The 18,944-nt window shown below is 43.5% G+C and overlaps 1 protein-coding gene and 1 pseudogene across 1 annotated transcript; both read left to right on the forward strand.

The window, feature by feature from the left end:
• Positions 1-1,142: 1,142 nt before the first annotated feature.
• On the forward strand, positions 1,143-8,927 carry LOC149330376 (uncharacterized). Its single transcript, XM_089559413.1, has 4 exons — positions 1,143-1,230; positions 3,087-3,270; positions 7,745-7,892; positions 8,802-8,927. The coding sequence occupies exons 1-4, from the start codon at positions 1,143-1,145 to the stop codon at positions 8,889-8,891; spliced, it is 510 nt and encodes a 169-aa protein (XP_089415539.1). The 3' UTR covers positions 8,892-8,927.
• Positions 8,928-15,251: 6,324 nt separating this feature from the next.
• On the forward strand, positions 15,252-18,410 carry LOC149330377 (uncharacterized; annotated as a pseudogene).
• The last annotated feature ends 534 nt before the right edge of the window (positions 18,411-18,944 follow it).

An 18,944-nucleotide genomic window follows, 5' to 3' on the forward strand; every position in this document is an offset into this window, starting at 1 on the left:
ACACGCCGTCGCGTTCCACTCATAATGGCGAAGCTTAAGCGTCATTAATTAGCAGTTAATTAGTGTCAGGCATTAATTAGTAATTAACCATTAAATAAACGATTTGTCATCACTTAGTAATTAGTACTCAATTATATGTGACCCCACCAGTGCCACAGAAGCAGTCAAAGTGGTGCGGAAAACGCTTCCGCCTCTACGCACTTTAGACAGTCAAAGTGCCCCTGAATTTTACTTTGTGCTGTTGATCAATGGCAGACTAATATTACAAATCACCTCTCACCTAAAGACAATTAATTGTAAAGGAGAAGAAAAAACAGCCACGCTGCCGGTGGGATCCGAACCCCTCATCTCCGAACTTTGTAGATATATGCGCGTATGTATGTGTATGCATATGTGCCTGTTTTTCTCTTTGCCTCTACCTATCTCTATCATATCTATCTCTCTAACGGCAGACGCCAGAATACAGTGATCAATACTACAGAGCCTGTTCGATTGCACAGAGATCTTTTAGTGTACTGAAACAATTAAATTATTTCATTTATTTTCCCTACAAAATTTTTTATTCCTCAGAAGCAAAAACTTAACAGCCCCAAAGACGGGCAAGGGTCAGTTTCCCACAGGGGTCGCCTTGATTTATTCCCTAGTCGGCACACTATTCTCTGAATTCAAAGAGGACATGCTTGACACTTGACCGATAGCCCTGATTCCTGCGATATATTTTAGAGTGGCCGCTATAAAAAGTGAGAAGTAATGCCCCTGTCAATAAAAAAAAAGACACGAGTTAAACGCTAGTTGGCGCGTGAGAGGTCAGGGACCACGCAGTTCCCGCATAAGTTCCAAACCTATCACTTGCGGTTCATTTTATATTCCCGGCCAGGTCCCTTGAACTTGACAACCTTTGGGCTAGTTCGTGAGCCACAGCGGCAATCAAAATGTCAAAGTAAGGAGCGCGTGTTCTGAAAAATTGTGACCCGAGGTTCGCTTGAGTAGGCAAGAATAGTGACGTTTCCGACAAAGTCTTTACAAATAATCATATTTGTCGGCAGTATGGAAGTATGGATGACGTCTATGGATTCCCTGCCAGCACCATATAAAAGCAGGTTCCGAACGTTTCACAGCCGCACCTCTGCATCGCCTCAGAAATGTTCATCGTGACAATCTTCGGCCTCCTGGCCGTTCTTCACCTCTCGGTCGCCGCCAAGCAGACTCCTCCGGTGACTCCATGCCCTGGTAACTAAGATGGCCTAATTTTCAATAGCATTCGATACTAATCATCATGGGCAATGCTTCGATTCTTGGCTATTCGATATTAGCACGACTGCTACCTCTTTTTGTTCTTTACCTGTGCAGCAACGTGCATCCATGCATAGCCTCGTACGTATTGACTAGTTTTGTGCCCCAGAAGAGTTGGCTACCCCAGCAGCACCGCTAGTCGGCCCAATATTGGAAATGTATCGGCAAAGATTGGTCCTACAAAATACCAGGGTGACACCATCCATTTCTAATACTGGGCCAGTTACCTGTGCTACTTGGAACGTGTACCTTCAAGTTTACGTACAATAACTAGCATCGATGACCTTATACTTAGGTCCTTTGTAAGAGGAGACAAATTTGGTGCAGACACATTTCTGCTACGACCGCAAAGAGCGTATTTCCCTCCACAGCTCCTTAACTTCAAGGCTTGTCCATTTACGCACACAACATTAAGAACATGATTACTCCGAAAATAAATATTCCTTTACCCGCACGTTGACGATATAATTTTCCATTGCAAACGACTAACTTCAAGGGTAAACGATGCAGTCCATCTTTTTAATCCAAATGAATCACTGTATGCACGAAATGAATGAAAACATGAACCATATATTCATCATCAAGAACACATGAAAGACACACACTTTTAATCGTTCATAATTGCCAGTTTAACAGATCTTTCTCGTAATTTTCAGTTAAGGTTTGCAATCTAGAGCACCAAGTTCTGAAATCTGTAATGTTCTGTCCGCACTCCTGGCTCGTTCAATCACTGTGGCAACACTGCGGATGGCTTAGTTGTTTGGCAACTCCTTGTATGCCTAACAAAGTTTAGAGTGGAACGCCTAAGAGCAACGAGCTAAAACAAAGGTTGCCCCATGGCTGCTTTGCCGATGTATTATTCATGCCAGTTTAGTACCACGCAACGGTAACTGAAATTAGAAGAATACTAATTTAAGTCGAGTCTGCGCAGGATAAATTATAGATTGCCTCAGAATCTGGGCTAAGTTTTCCGCAAAGCTCCTATTACTAGAGGTCTGCATGTAAGAGTAGGATGACATATTTTTCAAAAATACTGCCTTATTGTTGCTCTTCAGGGAAGAATTTTGACGCAAAATTTCGATAGCCCATTTGAAGACAAGTGTGCATTCATCATGAGAAGATTTTAAGTTTGTCTATGCTTTCAAAAACATTCATGCGCTGTTCATAAATTTAGGATGTGTATTAGGCGTCCGAGACAACAAACAAGTAAAGCTTGAAGGAAAACTGCTATTCATAAGAGAGGCAGCAATATGTTGCTCCCGCACTGATGCCATCTAAAAGTAAGTGAGAAAACTCATAGACATGAGGTTCAGATTAAAGTTAGAAACCTCCCCTTTAACACTGCCACACCCTTAGTATTTAGACCTCAGGGTCGGCTTTTGATACCGGTGTGCTTCACTTATGGTGCCTATAAAGCCTTCAAATTTCTGAAGGCTGAGAAGGAGATTCTACAACCCCCCTATAAAAAAGTTTAGCTTTAGCCTCTCTTGAATGCCTTCTACCAGACTTGGAAGCAAAGCTTGTGAAACAAAGAAGAGCGACATAGGTGCAGATAATCTTTAAGTATCGATTCGAAAAGAAAACATCTCGCAAGTCCATCGCACGCTAAAACTATTACAGCCAAGAAAGCAAAACGAAATGAATACCAAAGCACAAGATTTATCAAAGGTATACTGCTCGCACCTAAGGGGTTGCACTGTAATTTCTTTCGATTAAAAAATGTTTGTTCTTATTCTAATGAGAGAAAAATTTTCCGAACAAATGAGGAATCACTTGCATCTTCTATTTCCCAGGGCAGAACAAAACTGCCGTGCAGATCCAGAGTGTCGTCGTCTCAGGCGCAAAGCTTGGAAAGAAGATGAAACTCGATGGCACTATTCTTATAACTCAAGTGGTCGGCAAAAATCCAGTTCTGCAGATCTCTATCTCCAAGAAAAATGGCACGAAGCTGCCCTGCGATCCTAGTGTATTGCCATGGTAAGCATACGGACTTTCAGCAACCAAGCAAAGCTTTCAGTTGTCAGCCGTACCGCTTTGTTTACTCTTTCGTTCCAAGCGATATCTGTATGAAAGACCTCCTGCGGTGCAAACATCGTTGGTGTTGGCACCGACGTACAATGTTAAAAGTACTATTGGAAGTAATAGCAGTAGTAGTAGTAGTAGTAGTAGTAGTAGTAGTAGTAGTAGTAGTAGTAGTAGTAGTAGTAGTAGTAGTAGTAGTAGTTGTAGTAGTACTAGTAGTACTAGTGGTACTAGTAGTAGCAGTAGTGGCAGTAGTAGCAGTAGTAGTAGTAGTAGTAGTAGTAGTAGTAGTAGTAGTAGTAGTAGTAGTAGTAGTAGTAGTAGTAGTAGCAGTAGTAAAAGTAGTAGTCGTTGGTTGGTTGGCTGGTTGGTTGGTTGGTTTGTTGATTGGTTGGTTATCGGGGTTTAACGTCCCAAAGCAACTCAGGCTACGAGAGACGCCGTAGTGAAGAGCTCCGGAAATTTCGAACACCTGGGGTTCTTCAACGCGCACTGACATCGCATAGTACACGGGCCTCTGTAATTTCCCCTTCATCGAAATTCAGTTGTAGTAGTAGTAGTGGCAGTAGAACTCGGTAATTACGAACGAGGTTGGTGCTACCGACAAAATATTTATTACAGCGATGGCGAAACATCTGTCATACAACCGCTGTGGCCACACTTTCTGTTATATCGAACTAAGAGGCACCGTACACCTGCCCGCTGTATAAAAACCCGCGGTTGCAGCAAGCGCAGAGGCCGTAGCGCTTCTCTAAACCCCAAGTGGAATTAGCGTCCAGGAAAAATATGGTAACCAAAAAAACGTCATAAAAAGGTAGTTATTTCACTATCTACCCGCCAGCCAAGCGCACGCCAGTAGCATATATGGTACATGTTCAACAATTGTCTGCGGTGTGCACAAAACAACTGAGGTACAAGGATAAGTACTGTGGACGGGAGATGGGGGACGCGTCAGTAGCGACCTCACAGCGTATGGTAAATGATCAAAGCCACAGGGACGCCATTTCAGAGATTTAATGTCCTTATAGTACCACTGGTCACGTGGCATGCGTCGCCTGTCCATACTGTTCTCCCTACTTTGTGCACGAGCATATTCAGTGAGGACAGCAGACAGTGCAGCCGAGGTGTTCTGAGCGCCCGTACGCTGCACCGCTGCGCTACCTTCGTGCGGATGTTGGCGTGCAGATGTCGACGTGAAATGTCGACGTGCCGATGTCGACGTGCAGATGTGGACGTGCAGATGTCGACGTGCAGATGTCGACGAGTAGATGTCGACGAGCAGATGTCGACGTGCAGATGTGGGCACGCAGATGTCGACACGCAGATGTCGACGTGCAGATGCCGGCGAGCAGATGTCGACGAGCAGGTCTCGAAGAGCAGATATCGACGTGCAGATGTCGACGATTAAAAATCGACGTGCAGATCTTGACGTCCAGCTCTCGACATGCAGATCTCGACACGCAGATTGCGATGTGAGGAAACCGACACGACGAAGATGTGCAATAACTAGGCCATCCTATGCGAACTGCGAGTAGCACCGACTCTCACAAATTTCATTATTTCATTTCATTTCATTTATTTCATGTACTGAAAGGACATGAGGGGGCGAGAGAAAAAAGCTGCCTTACGGGCAGCTTGACAAGCTCGCACCCCCAGTTACATATGGACAAGGGCAGACACAGTACATGCGCGATCCTGATCCCGATCCCGATAAGGAGCCCGATCTCGACCCAGCTGCCGTGAGCGCTTTCATCGTGATTAGTTACGAGCATATTGCGCCCCTTAAAAGAACTATTAGCAGCAGTCGTTTCGCGGGGTGAAGTCACCGCGCTGAAGACCTTAAAAAGCGCCGCATTAGAATCTGCGCCCGATGTCGGCAATGATCCCATGAGCCATGAAGTGCGCGCAATTCGTGGCCTCGTGGTCACGAGTGACCTTCTGCTCCGGACCGGATCACGATGAGGGCAGCAGGAGGCACGTGCAGAGGGTGGACGCCAAACCGACAATCGGGTTACATGTCGGTTGTGACTAAAGATGTGCCATTAGCAGCTTTCCCAGTGAAACGTTGTGTACAAATTACTATATCTCCCTTTTTTCACCATACTGAAGTAGTTCATTGTCCATCAAAAGCTCGTTCACTTGGTATCGATGCCCTGAAATATACTCCATAAAAGCTTTTAAGGAGCACACTACACAAGAAAAGGCTTTTCATTAGTAACCAATCCACATGAGCAGCAATAAATGCAGTACCTCGTTTGAATATCTGCAATTTCTCCCTGCATACACTCGAAACAAATGCGCCTACATGGCCGTAAAAAGGAACTAAGCGGTCTTCTACCGCACTGCATTTAATAAAAGGAACTGCGCTAGAGAGCAGCCTGCTTCCTTTTCACTCGTTTCTGTTTACAGTCTACCTTTCATGATGGGGTGATCGCTAACAGGCAAAAGTACACTATGCTCGCCACACCATACCACAAGGAAAAAAAATACATACATTCATACTATATGCACGAACTACTGCGGACATGCTTTGCTCTGTCCCCGCACAACCGAAAAACGAACGCCTCTAATAAAACGTCTGTGGGCTAATTATTTAGTTTTAAAGGGATCCCACGCAGGCAGAACCGTCCCATGTTCAGCAGCTACTTGGGTCTTCAACATTTATATTTTGTTACAATTTAATTTTTTTCAATTCATCATGTATTTTTCAGTCAGCTTAGCACGTCATGTTGTGTCCCTGTTCTTTAGAGCATTTTGAACAATGAAGGAAATGCTTCAACGGGGAGAGGCAAAGCAGCCACGTATAAACCTATAATTCCTCTATTCGTCCTCTAACTCTACACACTTCAGGTAGATTGAAAGCATTCACGTTGTTCAAAGTCTGACCCCGTACCCTCAGAATTGATAGCATCGACTCCGAGTTCGATTTCTGTCATGAATGAAAATTGTTTTATTTTATTATTCAGCAACATCTGCTTTCACTGCTGAAATTATATCGCTGGTCACTAATGTGCCTTTGTACTTCGGTAACTAGTGCACTGAAGTAAAATGAACTTTGGCCCAATGTTTCAGGTTATTCCCCAATGTGGACTAGATTTGAAATAAAACACTCACTGCTTATTCGCATGCAACCAAGCGCAGCCATGCGGCAGCAAAGGAAGCTATACAGATTCAACAGAAACTTAGTAGGCAAAAAAAAAAAAAATTCGTCCGAATCCGGGGTTCCAATCCAGCACTACCACCACAACGAGGGAGTCGCTGTAATAACAGACCTACCCGCGTTGACTAGCATATTATAGGGCAAGAATGCTCCATAGCTTCGAGTTATTGTTTCATGGGTCGGGGGTTGTGGTCAGCCTGGTGATTCTTGAAAAAACTATGACAATGCACGCATTTTTTTGACACGATAGCATTAAAGCTCATCTACTGCACAAAACCCGCCGTCGTCCACATTGTGAGCGAAAATTCGCCTTAGAAGCAACCAAGGTAGTTCATTTTGGTTACGTGACCTTGTGGCGTTATTACAGCCTGCTCACCGTATTCTGAGCAAACTCATCACCGTGGCAGGTGGCAGTTAATGATTAGTCACGAGAGGTTTCTCGAAAAGAGCAACCTGGGCCGCACAAGGGCCAAAACTGGAAGCACCTGCCATAGCAGGGTAGGGGTGTATTGCTTATCCGCTGCACCACTGCTGCAGGGGTAGGGGTGTATTCCTTATCCGCTGCACCACTGCGGCAAGGGTAGGGGTGTATTCCTTATCCGCTGCACCACTGCGGCAAGGGTAGGGGTGTATTCCTTATTCGCTGCACCACTGCGGCAAGGGTAGGGGTGTATTCCTTATCCGCTGCACCACTGCGGCAAGGGTAGGGGTGTATTCCTTATCCGCTGCACCACTGCGGCAAGGGTAGGGGTGTATTCCTTATCCGCTGCACCACTGCGGCAAGGGTAGTGTGAGGACTCCCAGGGATCTAAGAACGTCAAGTCGAGAATGACCAATTCTGCATACATGGGCATTAGGCCATTTACAGTATCGCGCTATACCATTAAGGCGGAGCGTAACTGTCCCCTTCAATTTTCGATAGCTCCTTTTCCCTCTAACACACCCAGAGGTAGCCGCAGGATGAGATTAATGCTCCCTGAGTGCAAACTTTTTGTGAAGCGTTATTGCAATTTTTTAGTAACAACGCCATTGTCTTTCGGAACACCACACCGCATCTCAGACTCAGAATCACAAGCTCAGCGTGCTCACCTCGAAACCACGCCTCTTTCCTGAACTATAATTTCACTTCAACCTCTTGCACGTTAGCGCTCAGGTAGCCTTCCTCTCTCAGAAAATAGGTCACGAACTCAAATTCACCGAAATACCTCAGTTCTTTCGGAGAACTGCTTTGAAAGAGCTTCACTTTCGTTCTCTCTATTCCAACCGCAGCACATTGCATCTTTGTAACGGAACGACAAGACAGGAGAAGCAACTCAACAAGGATTGGGGGAACACCTGTCCCGTGCAACCAGGCACGTATTCGGCGCATTTGTCCTTCAGCCTACCCAAAGGCAAGGAGGCGGAGGCATACTTTGGGGTAAGTGATGAACAGGGTGTATACGGTTGGATTTGACATGCCGGGCTGGACAATTTGCGAGCCCTCAATATCGAAGTTCGACGAGCTAAGTTAATGGGCGAATTGGTGACCATATTCCAAGACTACAGCGTGACGAACGGAACAGTGGTGTGTCCCTGCGTGTTTCCTTCTTCATTGTCCCCTTCGTCGCGCTGCAGTCATGCAGTATCGAAGTCCCGATGTAAAGTATTCTGACGCAATTGAGACCTTACGTATGCAAGATTTTTTGTACGATACAAAAAGCCAGTAGAAGGCTATGCCGAGTGGCTATGCGCACATAAAAATTGACGTGTATCTGCTGAGGAGTAACTTGTGTTTTTTACGTTACGTTTACTAACCGGGATGGACAGTTAGCGTTATGCTGTGGTGCCAAAGCAAGACGCATAAGCCTTCATGCGTCGAGAAAAAGCAAGCCTTACCACCGAACAAACAAAGCTTTAGACCATAATTATCCCAGCTGCAAAACATAGCTGGATAGGCTCATAACCGGAGTCAGTACTAAGAAGTGCCTCTGTAATTCCTGAAGTATTTCACAGCTTGCCTACATTATCGAGTATTCGTAACTATCAAGGGTTCCTTTTCGTCAGTGTACAGGGTATTTGGGTTGAACCAATATTTGACTAGCAACTCGCAGCCTGAATTAGTTGGTCGTGGCGCGTTTTTGTGTATTGATATCACGTTTTTTTTCAAAATCCTGAAGGCAATATTTTACATTGTTACTTTAGGCAATATGCGAAATTTTTTTCACTAATCTCTTTCAGCACGCAAAACGTTTAGTGCAAGGGATGTAAATAAGGAAGGTCATAAACATGTCTCGCACGCTTACTTGCTTTCACTTCAACATGCTTACTCGTATCTTCTTACTTTCAGGATGGAAACATCGTAGTCAAATTTAACATTGTGGATGGGAGTAAAGTTCTTGGATGTGCATCTATCCCCATAGCAATTGACGTGAACTAGGACAGGCATAGGACCGAATCAATGATGACACCGGACAGCGCTCACCATATCCGAGTCCTCAAGGATGAAGTCTGAGGCATCATCTTCCAGCTACCATGAGTCCTGTCTCTTTGCTTAAGGTCCTCGTACTTTCGACCGCCAATAAATATTGTTCACCTGCAAGAATTGCGTTGCGTTTCCTGCGATAGCTGCAGAGTATACTGACTCTGGTGTGAACGGCGCCGTCGGCTTACGCCCTAACCGATAACGCGGCGGTTGGTCTACCGGTCAGTGGAAGTATTAGACAGACTACCCAATGCCATCAGGACCACTCAGAACGATTACTGCTAACCTCTTAACGAACTGCGGCAAACGACGCCGTGACGACTCTGTTATGGATGATTCTGGCAGTCACCCTTTTATGGTCATCTAACTTACCCAAGGCTACAAACGGGGTGTAGGTCACGGAGCCCAAGAAGTGGACACAATCAGGAATATAGAAGGTTTCAAGTCGTCCAGGCAGAATTAAAGGTGCACTGAAGAGGAACCTGAACGCGTCTTTTTGCTGCGGGAACTCGATCTACACGTTTCCAGCATTCATAGAAACTTCGAATTATTGCCCTGTGCGGCTGATTTTTCAAATGCAAATCGGATTGACGTCCGGCTCCCGCCTTTTTTTTTTAATTCTCTGCAGACGGTGGCAGGAGTCGACCAACGCATGGAGTGCCTTTCAGGCAGTGGCGTAGATGCTTTGCTTTTGTTTTTGTTTTCTGTTTAAGGTTTACGTGATTAAATAGATCTAGTCAGAGACTACCCAGCTCCAAATCAGGCCGACGGAAATAAAAATACGCGTGGACCCTGGTTTCGCCGATCACTACGTATCACTCCGCCGATGGCAGAGCGACAAGCCGCCACGGGGCTGGTTGAAAGGTTGGTCAACTCCTCCCACCGCGGGGAATTCAGGAATTCTGTGGGAAATTCGAAAAAGAAAGGCGGGATCCGGGATGTTTATTCAGATTTAAACTAGAGAAATTGGCCGCACAGGGCAAATTAGGAGTTTCTCAGAACACTTGGAACGTGTAGATAGAGTTCCGGCGGTAAAAATACGAGTTCAGATTCCTCTCCAGTGCACCTTTAAACAATGGGCACCTCTTAAGCTCCAGAATGGGGGAGGGGTACAGCTATGGCCCTGACTTCTTCAGCCTAGATAGCTAAAAGAAGTCTGAGACGCAGTATTTTGACTTTAGAAGGCTTTCCTTTTTTCATTCGATTTTACAAACGATGGATCAAGAAACTACTTGTAGCCGAAAATGCTGTACAGGCGGCTCTTGTAAGCAAATGTGGCGTTGGAGTAATATGTCGTAAATTATTACCCAGGAGCTGAGCTGTGGGCTCGTCAAGTTGCTACGCAGTGGAGCCAAGAGCGCCAGATTTGTACAACATGGCTTCAGGGAGGAACTAATCTTTTCGAGACCTTCGAGTGGTACGCGTTCATGTTTGTCGATAGTTACAGAGTTTGGACCTCACAAAGAAACGTTATGGCATTATTGCCTTGACATTGGATGGCACCTCTTGATTGATGACAGGATGTTTTCTAACATGAGCATTCGTGAAGCACAAATTTTGCAGCCTAGCAGCAAGAGATAAAACCTGAAGCTGCAGAATAAAAACATTCTGGATCTCCAGATGTTAACAAAACATGCCGTAAAATATTTCTGAGCACGCCCAAATCAAATGTCTATATAAATGTATTCAATACTACGTTCGCATATGATACTGCTGAGGGTATTGATTCATTTCTCGACCCCAGCATTAAGAAAACAACTTGTCAGGGAGCGGCGTGTACACGGTCCTGTCACAATTACTCTACATTCTTTACTCTGGCAGAAACGTTTCAAAAATTCGATTATTTTGATCCCGCACTTTGCAACTGTTCCATTTCCCTTTTCTTAACCTCCAATGTAGACAGACTTTCGCAGAAGGTATCGCGCTGTAGCTAAGGTAAAAAATGGCAGTATCTTTCACGGATACACTGACATGTGGATACGATAACAATGCCTTAGTCTGCCCTTCGCCATACGGCTGCATGCCGCTCTTTTTCATAGTTGAGTACATTTCTTAGCTAAGTTCCGGAGCTCGACATCTTCTATGATCTAAAAGCACTACAATTTTTTCACTGCTTCTGCTATGACGGCCGGAGCAATAGACATATTGCATGCACTGCAACGAGATGTGGTTGCTGTAATGGGCAGGTCTTATTTTTATAACAGTGTTCTGAAGTATGTTTGATGCCCGGCCGCACTACGAAAATAAACAGATGGGCGCCTGAAAGCAAGCCATACGTAAAAACAGGAAATCCTTTAGTTGATTTCAATGCGCAGCATCTATCCTTTTTTTATTGTCTGAGAGGCGGAGGGGGTTGGAAACATTTTGCGTGACATCAGTAAGTTCAAGTATTTCAGGATATTTATTTGATCGGATTTCACCCTAAGACAAATTTCCGGTCATTATTTTAGACTGAGTGACAACCAAGTGCTTGTAGCGGAGTCTGCGTTTTCTGAAAATACCCTCACGGAAATATAAATTCTAAAGCTTGCCAAAATGTTCACAATCTGTTGTTTTTCACAGGAAAACCGGTACAGAGCTATTAAGTTTCTGCAAAGGCTTTAAGGTTTTCATTTAGTGAGTGCTAAAATTTCGCTCTACCGCTTTCTGATCAATCCTAATGTTTTCTTCGAAATCAGACAGCGTTTAACACTGTAGTTGATGTTGAGATCAATTTGAAAGCCATTGCTGAGCGCTCCACGATAAATAATCCACGCGAGATAGCGGAAAATTTCCGACTGCGCTTATGGAGTGATCTTAGCCAGAAATTCCGGCAGCTCTAAACTTTCTGACGCAGTCATTATATTGTAACACCTTTATTATAAGGAGCCAATATCATGCTATTATCATAACCGGCAGAAATCCCTCCGTATGGGGGGAGGGGAGCAATGTTTGTGGCAGCGCCAGTTCATATCTTCTGAGTAGCAAGGAGCAATAAGGTACAAAACTTGAGCCCTCTTCCTTATTCCTAAGGGGGATCATCGCCCCTATTTACTCTTTACCCCTCTGCGCACGAATATGGCTATGATCGTTGTGTGACCCCGTTCGTTATAAAGAGTGTCTATGGTCGCCTTCACCATATTGGTTTCATGGCCGTAGTTAAGCTAGCGGCCTGCGTAACTCTGAATCCTCCTTTAACAATGTCCTAGTAAGCACGCCCCCCCCCCACCCCTCCCCCCCGCGCCCTTGCTCCAAGCTTCCTTGGGTTGAGAGCTTGTTTCCATGGTAAGCTTTCGAAAAAATTCAGGGGGCGCTTTGGCTCTCTAAGGTGCTGCAATGCGAAAGCGTTACCCTGCGCACTGTGCGTGTTCTTTTTATTATTTTTTTATATTTCATTGTCATTTTATTTTCGCTCTCTTCTTTTTTCAATTTTTTTCTTTCTTTATTTTTTTTTTTTCATTTCGTTTATTTATGAAACCCATGCTTTCTCTAGATGCGCCTTTACTCATGCCCAAACCCTGAGTCTTCGTGGCGGAGTGGTAGCGTCTCCACTTCAAATGCCGAAGGCCGTGGTTCGATTCACAGCCTCGACAGAGTTTCTTTTTAAGTAACGACGGCCGAAACGCGGACACATTTGCTAACGTTCCTTGGTCACGACAGTATGAGGCATTAAAGGCTTTCGCCTTAAAAGCGGTCCAAGGGCATCTGGTTCCTCAGAGCCAAAAGTGACGGCACGTTCAAACACTATGCAATGTAAACTTATCTGGCTTCTTAAATGACATGGACAACCTCACTTTTTACGTACTGAGGCCACTGACGCCTGTTTTTTTGGCTGCGCATTCGTTGAAGTGCTGAGAAAGTCGCAGGTCTGCAGTGCTCCAGCTTATTGATGAGCAGTCATCTGTTAGAAAATGCATGAAAACTAAAAGCTCTGTCTTGCTAACTTTTAGACTCATCAGTTAAGATGAGAGTTGTTAACTGTTAGACTAGTGTAGTCCCAGTGCTCTTCAATATTAAATACTATTTTCTTCTCACCTGTGTCACCTTGACATTGTTCTTGAACTCTCCACTAAGGTGGGTAGTTAGATTACGCAACTGTTTTGTTTTAATAGCTCGAGCTGACTACACTTGGAAAGAAGCTTGCTGGGAGCAACATAGTTGTGTCATTTCACCCTTCTGACACCCAAGCATCTCGACAAAATCTTTCGTATAGTTTACAGATGCATCATCATGGTCAGTATCATTGCATCATTATCTAACCCTGCGTCATTCCTTGAACATGTGTTAAACTTGTACTGCTAGCGCAACGTACATGTGTTATTTTGTACAACGTACATGTGTTACCATGTTAGCCTTATGATTCTGTGTTCATGTATGTATACGCCTGTAACTATTGCGCTGTGTAGGTACAATGTAGATTTCTGTTAGTTCTTCTGAATTCTGCTCTGTTTTGAAACTGATATACCTAGTGTTTGCCTCTTGTTACTGATATCATTTCTGATATTGCAACCCCCCTTACACAATGCCCCTTGGGGCCTGTGAGGTTTAATAAATAAAATAAATATATGAAAAAGTACGTCTTCTCATGTCGGTTTAGCCTCGCGGACTGTTGTCAGGCAGAGATATTTTAGAACGTTCCGAGAATCATTCTGAATCATTGTTTTCGAAGAATCGAAATGAAATCCGCTTGTTTTCCGAAAAAATGAAAGCGTGTATTCTATTGTTTTACAACGAGAATTTTAAACCTCAATCGATAGCGTGTTCTAATACGAGTAGACTTAAAGGCGCAATATGCGTTCATGTATTTCCTACCTAAACAACTCGCACTTAGTCTGGTTAGCAACGATGCAAACGAACTGCTTGCAGCTCTCATGATTATGGAAGCGAGTATTATTGCGGGAAGTCGAAAATTTTCCATGCACTGCTGCAACTTCACACATTTTAAGCCCTAGTGTGCGATGCGTACAATCTTTATTCGAGCCAAAAATATGCTGCGAGTACTATTTCATATTGAAACGTTGAACCCTGTTTTTTACAAAACTCAAAAACTTCCGCCCGGACGATCTAAATTATAGCTTCATGAAGCTAGAGCAGAGGAAGCTTCCTAAGGCCGTATAATTTACTGGTTTTACAACAAACTAAATAAAAACAACCCGCCACAGGTGCTGAACAGCTAAAATAGAGATTGGTTTTTTAATGTTTCTCTCACATGATAGTAAATATCTTTTACATGAGCCATCCTCCTGAATATGCGCGTAAACATTTTCTTAAGTCATTAATCGCTACATAAACTCTCTACCCTGTTGTATTTTCTAGTTTTATTGTCGACGGAGAATATCTAATAGCAGTTTTGTATAGAGTGCTCTAAAAACAGGGTTATCGCGACCTTGTTCTCAAGTGCGAAGTGTTTTTTGTGAAGGTGCTGAAATTGCTTTTGAGGCACTGCAGCTCTGTTTGGTGTTTAGTATTCCATATTCTGCTGCTGCACATGCCAAATAGAGGCTGAGGAATTATGAATCAACAACCCAACGGCGTCTCAACCATCCCCATCCAGTTGTTTGTGAAGAGTTAGATATAGATGCATGTACAGTCTTTGCCAAAAGTAACCAGGCTGCATGGTATGCTTCTCAGTTGTCTATTGAAGCTATTATGCCAGCCCTCAAGCTTTAAATCTCCGTATGGTAAGGAGAACCCCTGTCCTCACTTTCAACTAACATTTTTATCTTTAGGGAAGCCGCAAAAGCTCTACTATACGGATAAGGAGCAAACCATGTAGCCTGCTTACTTTTGGCAAAGACTGTACATATTTAGATGTGTAGTTCACTATACAGCGAATTGCGGCGGCACACTTTTCCGTTGATGTCCCTTACGTTCTTGTGACCAGAAGTGAATATCCTCTCTTGTTCACCCTCCCTAAATGTAACGTGCGCGAACGAAGTAAAAAGCTTGCCGAAACTCTCACATCGTATTTTTTGTGAGTGAAATGGGACACAGGAAACACTACTTTTCGTAAAAGCTTCAAATTTTTTTTTTCGTAGGGATTTTCCGCCTGTTTCTCCCGTTATCTGCTCAACATCAATATCAAGAAGGGGCCACGTATTTAACACTCGAATTCACGTTCACGTGCTTAAAATAGCTGTAACTCTGGGCCGTATGATTAATCGGTGCGGACGAGGTGGCCCAACGCTTCCGACGGCGTTTATAAAGTGCTAGTAAGTGGAAAATCAGGGGTGTTTGAACTTTGTGACGCAGGCTGAATACATAGAAAGAGTTGTTTAAAGAGTCAATGCTGCACCTTGATCGCTGTGTGGTACCCGTTCGGCAGTCAAAGCATAGATGATCGTCGCCACTTGTATCGGCTTTCTGGCCATTGTTTAGCTAGCTGCCACCTCCAAACAGAATCCTCCTGTCACAGACTGCTCCGGTAAGCCCTCCTGCACCCGTATTTGGCGTACGGGAGCATTGAATCGTAGCCTCTAAACGCCCAGTTCCTCTTGCGTGAATCGCTGTGGAAGTGTCCTTAGGCACGATAAAAGATTATAACGCAAGCGTCGTCATGGCGAGCTTTTGAAATCTCTGCTACACTTTTTCCCTAAATTATTGGCTAATTTCTCACGTGGAGGGGGTTACACTTCGCTTGATATTTCTTTTACCTACTCTCAAAGGACGCTTCGGATAATAACGCCAAACAGTCCACACGTCAGCAAAGAAGGACACTTAGTCACTGAGCTCACTAAAATTGTACGATTCGGCTACAGATATTATCACTGCTCTAATGTATCGAGTGGCTCATCATGAAAGGCAAGTTTGTAAACTTTCTTTCAGTCTTATTTATTTGGGCTAAAGGGTTATTTTTGTTCATCCGAAGCTAAATATTGATAATGGTCCTCAGCAGAGGCTAGATTTTAAAGCAGCTATGTTTTTTAAGAATTTTCGGAACCGCGGTATTATACCTAGGCTGCTACCTGAAGGTACGAAAAAAAGTAATCCGTTTAGGAGGCATAATGTCTTGTGTTCGTTACAAGTTTCTGATGTGCTACTTGTAAATTAAGCTTTTGTACCAGTTTGCTTCATGTCCACATCTACGGAGTGTTTATAAGTTGCAGTAGATAGGTCCTTTCGCGTTTATTTTTGGTAAGAGACATGCCTGCTAAAAAGTTGTTGAGTCGTGCTTTCTGCACTGTACATATCTGCGTTGATCTAGCGCTAATACTTAAGGGACTTTTACGCAATGTTCTTCTGCTCCGACAGTTGTATATCTTTATAATCTGCAACGACTCTTCCAGGTAACAAAGGAAATAAGTTAAAAAGATATATTATGTACAAGCGTAGTTGACCATCTTCCTGCTGACTGCAAATTTTCCCACTCAACAAGCAATGTTGTTTCATCTATAGTGGGTCTTCATGTTTTCTAATACTTGCGTGTTTTCAGGGTCACTACACCCTGCTACCTACCTCACGGGCGTCACCATAACCAATGCAGAGCTTGGCAAGAAAGTCGAATTTCTCGGAAACGTTGTTGTAAGCAGAGTTATGGGTAAGAGTCCGGTCCTGCACGTCTCGTTTTCCACGCCTGACGGCTCCGAACTGCCCTGCGCTGAGAGCCTGTTTCTATGGTAAGCTTTCAAAACATCGTTCAAGCGCATTCGGTCCCTCAGAACCAGTGTAACGCTCCCATGAAGCAACCCAGCAATGCAAGTTTAACAGCATTCCAAATGGCGTCAACTAATTCTTCCTATGCGTCTGCGTCATTTTAACTTCCAAGCTGCCTAAGGAGCGAAGCGGTAAGCAAAAGGGCCATTTGGGATTAAATTTTCGCCTTCTGAAATATTTTTTGTGTAATTCTTGGATGTCTTGCCTTGGGGCAAAAAAACGGCAGTAGAATTAGAGTTGCAATTTCAGGAAATTCTTTTTTTTTTACATGTTGTCGTCAAGAAATTGTTCACAAATCGTGCTTCTGATTTTTCCCACGGATCTTGAATTCCGCGCGTTTCCCACGAAGCTGCATCACCATTTTACTATCGCAATTTAGCATTTAGCAGAGATATAAGCAGATAACAGATTTCGTTGGTTCCAATCCTGCACTTCTCTTACCAAAAGCAAAAACAAACGAAGGTGATTAACGAGACAAGAGATTGTTTTGTTTTTAACGTTTGTTTTCTGAGCTTTCAATTTTTCTGTGATTGTTACCACTTATCCCATCAGAATTTTGTACCTGCGAATAGAATGATTCTCTTTGTCGCGTATGAATCCTGAGACTTGGAAAAAAGCAATAGAGCTCTCGTTGTGTTTATTTACCTGTGGGATAGTTTTTCAAAGTTAATTCTAAAATAAAAATATTTATGTAAATATGCATGTTCAAGCGCCTACATCTACTGGTTTGGTTTATGGGGTTTAACGTCCCAAAGCGACTCGGGCTATGAAGGACGACGTAGTGGAGGGCTCCGGAAATTTCGACCACCTGGGGTTCTTTTACGAGCACTGACATCGTAAAAGAACCCCAGTGCGTGTAAATGAAGAATAAAGAGTTTAATTGCACAAAAAAAGAGCATTGTGGACATGCTCACAACTAAAACTAGTGCGCATCATCCTTGTTTATTTGTCGCCCAGAGATGACTTTAAGATGCTTTTAAAACCAATTACTCAAAATCCACACTAGCGAACCTAAAACAAAGGAGTTTTGAAAAGAACAGAAAGCTCGATATCCATGCCAAAACTAGTTATATTTCAGGCAGATAAAGAAAAATACTTTTAAATGCCGTCTTTCCTTTTCACTATGCATAATATCGCATTTCAACAGTGTACCAACCATACAGTGAAGTCGCGTGTAGCCATCTTGTACGTCTTTTGTTATTTTATGCATTTTCTTTCTGCAAGTGCTGTTGGGCTGCTTCACCATTGTAACCGATCCACTCGCCCAGCGCTTCGCTTTGTTAACCATGAATGAATTCTGTGTAATAAATATCTCGCACATCTTACCTGCTCACAACACATTTCAGTTCTCCTTGCGTTGTGTGTTACGAGTAATCATCAGTGTTTATTAATATTTCCTAGCTTCACTTGCTTTTTGTCTCAGCTATAAAATTTGCTTGACCTTTGCACTTATTCACCCGTTCTCTAGACATTATCGTTATAGCGTAGCCTTCTACACAAGTGAAAGTTGTTTCAGAATTAGACTCCTTATCAAACCTCTAACTCGTAGAATTACTCGTATAACATTTTTTCTTCAATTGTTCGAAAAATTTGCGTCCCTTACGGGGCGACAAATGCTCTTTCATCGGGTGGATTAAAATGAGCCGCTTCCTGCAAGTCGTCCCGAGTTCTCCATTTATCTCATTTTATTTGTTTATTGACAGCGAGCTGAAGACTTGTAACGGCTCCACACGGATAGAGAAGAGACTGAATGCTGACTGGGACAACAAACACCCCGTCCAGCCGGGAACTTACACAGCGCCCTTGGAATTCCAACTGCCCAACAGCCAGGAGGCGAATTAATCAACAGCAGCCACTTGAAACATGCGTCATTGGGCTACATGTCTTACCGAACGCAGACTTTGCGAAGTTCGGAAAAGATTTCAAGGATGCAACATATAGAACAAAGAATTAGTGTTCGCCGTTCATAAAAATCTAACTTACTTTATCCTAATCTTGCTCCAAGCTGTTAAGCCACCTGCAATTGCCATTTCTTGTCTCTTGTGTAAAAACATTGATATATTTTTAGTCGTTCTTGAGTGCAAACTGAAACTTCTAAAGACTACGCGAAGAAACAATGACAGTAGATGAGTAATGGAAACCGCACAGAAGTAGTGCAAACTTCAGTCTTTTCATAAATATGAAACAAATACCAATATATGAAAGAAATGGAAGATTAGGCTCTGAATACGTTGGTTTTGTAATCACTCTACAGAAGTCATTTTTCGCTCCGCTTTTCGAAGTTTTCAGAAATGCGCCTGCTAGTTGGTAAGAAAGTGCTCCTGAGTTTATATTCATTCCTCACTCTGCATTGTTTTCCGAATAAAACACAGAATA

This window comes from Amblyomma mixtum, chromosome 9, assembly GCF_055824585.1.
Source record: "Amblyomma mixtum isolate Tamu chromosome 9, ASM5582458v1, whole genome shotgun sequence".
Lineage (NCBI taxonomy): Eukaryota > Metazoa > Arthropoda > Arachnida > Ixodida > Ixodidae > Amblyomma > Amblyomma mixtum.

Bases quoted from the DNA above. Each gene is read 5' to 3' on its own strand.
- LOC149330376 (XM_089559413.1), top strand. From the start codon at position 1,143: ATGTTCATCGTGACAATCTTCGGCCTCCTGGCCGTTCTTCACCTCTCG. The intron at 1,231-3,086 runs GTAACTAAGATG...TCTATTTCCCAG, and splicing joins TCCGGTGACTCCATGCCCTG to GGCAGAACAAAACTGCCGTG. The intron at 3,271-7,744 runs GTAAGCATACGG...TTCCAACCGCAG, and splicing joins GATCCTAGTGTATTGCCATG to CACATTGCATCTTTGTAACG.